Here is a 3,110-nt window from a genome sequence, read left to right on the forward strand (position 1 = left end):
TGTATTCAGGAGGTTTTGGGCAAATGAAGAATTTTGGGGTGAATTTCGGATTTTTTTGGCAAATGGAGCTTTTTGGGGGGGTGAATGGAGATTTTGGGGGTCGAAGGAGCCTTTTTTGGGGTGAATTTCGGAGTTTTAGGGTCGAATTTTGGAGTTTTTCAGCAAACTTTGGCCTTTTGGGTTGGATTTTAGATTTTGGGGGCCAAATGCAGCTTTTTGGGGTTTTTTTCACCATTTCCTCTCCCGTTAGGGGGGGTGGGGGAGGGGTGGTTGTGGCTTCTCCTTCCTGTCAAGGAAGCCCGAGGAGGGAGTGGGGGAGGGGCCGATGGCACCGCCTCGGCCTGTCCCAACTTCTCCTTTTTTTACCCCAATTTCTCCTCAGTTCCCGGGAGGGCCATGGAGCTCCGGGTCCTTTTCTGGCTCCTGGCTTTAGGTAGGTCCATTTTTGGGGCTTTTTCTGAGGTAAAATCCGCTGATTTTGGGGTTTTTATCCCCCTCAATTTCCCGCCCCCCCACAGTTCCGGCCCAATCGGACGGCGCCGTCTTGGACTTGGCCACAGCGAAGATTTTCCGGGGGGACCCCCAAGGGGCTTTTGGGACCCAAGTGGCCTCTTTGAAGACCCAAGATGGCGCTTGGTAGGGTGGGGTGGGGACCCCCGAAGGGACCCCCACCCTTGGGACCCCCTCCCCCACCCCTCCACCCAACTCCCCCCCTCAGGGTTTTGGTGTCGGCGCCGTTGAGTCACGTTGAGGCCTCCGGCCTTGGGAGGCTCTACAGGTGCCACCCCGGCTCGGGGACGTGCCAGGAGGTCCCCGTTGTGGGTGAGTGGCCAAAAATGGGCAACTGGACCCAAAAAAAGGTCAACTGGACCCCAAAAATGGTCAACTGGACCCCAAAAAACCCCCAAGAGTGGGGGATTTAACCCGGTTTTTCTTCCAGGGCCTCCGGGCGCCGTCAACGCATCCTTGGGGTTGGCGTTGGACGCCAGCGAGGAGGGGGTGGTGGTGAGTGGGACCCTAAATTTGGGGGGTTTGGGGGAAAAAAAGAGGTGGGACCCCAAAACTGTGGGTTTTGGGTGAGGCCGAAGAGGTGGGGCCCAAAATTGAGGTTTTTTGGTGAAAAAACGAGGTGCAGCCCAAAATTGGGGTTTTTTGTGAAAAAAAAGGGGTAGAACTCCAAAATTTGGGGTTTTTAGGTGAAAAAACGAGGTAGAACACAAAATTTGGGGGGGTTGGGTGAAAAAAAGAGGTGGGGCCCAAAATTGGGGGTTTTTTGGGTGAAACCAAGAAATTAGGCCTCAAAATTTGAGTTTTTTGGGTGAAAGCAAGAACTTAACCCCTAAAATCAACTTTTTTTTTTGTAAAACCCAGAACTTAGCCCCCAAAATCTGTGGTTTTTGGTTAAAACCAAGAAATTAGGCCTCAAAATTGGAGTTTTTTGGCTAAAACCAAAAATGTAGACCCCAAATTTGCGTTTTTTTGCTAAAACCAAGAACTTAGACCTCAAATTTTGAGTGTTTTGGCTAAACCCAAGAATGTAGGCCCCAAATTTTTATTTTGTGGCTAAAACCAAGAACATAGGTCTCAAAATTCACGTTTTTTGGGTAAAACCCAGAACTTAGCTCCTAAAATTTGTGGGTTTTGGCTAAAACCAAGAACTTACACCCCCAAATTTAGGGTTTTATTTGGTAAAACCAAAGACTTAGAACCCCAAGTTTGGGGTTTTTTTGTAAAACCTAGAACTTAGACCTCAAAATTCATGTTTTTTGGGCAAAACCAAGAACTTAGGCCTTGAAAGTTTAGTTTTTTGGCTAAAACCAAGAATTTAACCCCTAAAATTCATGTTTTTTGGGTAAAACCCAGAACTTAGCCCCCCAAATTTGTGTTTTTTGGCTAAAATCAAGAAATTAGGCCTCAAAATTGGAGTTTTTTGGGTTAGAACCAAAAATGTAGACCCCAAAATGTGCATTTTTTTAGTAAAACCAAGAATGTAGGCCCCAAATTTTTATTTTGTGGGTAAAACCAAGAACGTAGGCCTCAAAATTCACTTTTTTGGGTAAAACCCAGAACTTAGACCCCTAAATTTGGGGTTTTTTTGGTAAAACCAAAGATGTAGAACCCCAAATTTTTATTTTGTGGGCAAAACCAAAGATGTAGACCTCAAAATTCGTGTTTTTTGGTTAACACTAAGACTGTAGGCCCCAAAATTTGAGCTTTTTGGCCAAACCCCAAAACGTCTCCCCCCGATTTTCTCCCTGTTGATTTTTGGGGGTGTCCCCATGTCCCCCCACCCCAGGTCTGTGGTCCCCGGGTCCCCAAATTTTGCGGGTCCAACGTTCAACTCCGGGGTTTCTGCGTCCTCCTCGACGTCAACTTCCAGCAGTTCCAGAGCCTCCCCCAGCTCCTCCCAGGTACCCAGAGACCCCTGGGGAAGAGTTTTGGGGACACTTTTTTGGGGGGGGACATGGTGGTCACCCCCATTTTTTTGGGGGGGGTCCCCAGAGTGTCCCAAGGCCTCGTCCGACGTCGTTTTCCTCATTGATGGCTCCGGGAGCATCCAAAGAGAGGACTTCAAAACCATGAAGAAATTCATCCGGGAGGTGATGTTGATGTTCAAGGACACGGACACCCAGGTGGGGCCTTTTGTGGGGGACATCTTGGTGGCATCTGAGGGGGGTTGGTGGCACTTGAGGGCATTTGGTGGCATCTCAAGAGGTTTGGTGGCATCTGAGAGGGGTTTGGTGGCATATTTGGGGCATTTGGTGGCATCTGGGAGGGGTTTGGTGGCATCAGGAGGGGGTTGGTGGCATTTTGGGGCAGTTTGGGGGCGTTTGGTGACATCTCAAGAGGGTTTGGTGGCATCTGGAAGGGGTCTGGTGGCATTTTTGGGGCCTCTGGTGGCATTTTTGGGGCCTCTGGGGGCGGTTTGGGGGCGTTTGGTGGCATCTAAATGGGGTTTGGTGGCATTTTTTTGGGCATTTTGTGGCTTTTTTAGGGTGTTTGGTGGCATTTTGAGGGGGTTTGGTGGCATTTTTGGGGCCTTTGGTGGCATTTTTGGGGTGTTTGGTGTGCATTTTTTGGTGGGGCATCTTGGGTTTGGTGGTTTTGGG

General features: G+C 49.1%; 1 protein-coding gene across 1 annotated transcript; it reads left to right on the forward strand.

Moving 5' to 3' along the window:
- Positions 1-342: 342 nt before the first annotated feature.
- Positions 343-2,799, forward strand: LOC115600365 (integrin alpha-D-like; the record flags this gene model as incomplete). The annotated part of the gene is made up of 6 exons (XM_030468804.1): positions 343-433; positions 519-636; positions 719-822; positions 941-1,005; positions 2,297-2,411; positions 2,503-2,799. Coding segments are annotated over exons 1-6 (736 nt in total), but the record flags the coding sequence as incomplete, so codon positions are not given.
- Between the last annotated feature and the right edge of the window lie 311 nt (positions 2,800-3,110).

This window comes from Calypte anna, unplaced genomic scaffold (genome assembly GCF_003957555.1).
Source record: "Calypte anna isolate BGI_N300 unplaced genomic scaffold, bCalAnn1_v1.p scaffold_83_arrow_ctg1, whole genome shotgun sequence".
NCBI lineage: Eukaryota > Metazoa > Chordata > Aves > Apodiformes > Trochilidae > Calypte > Calypte anna.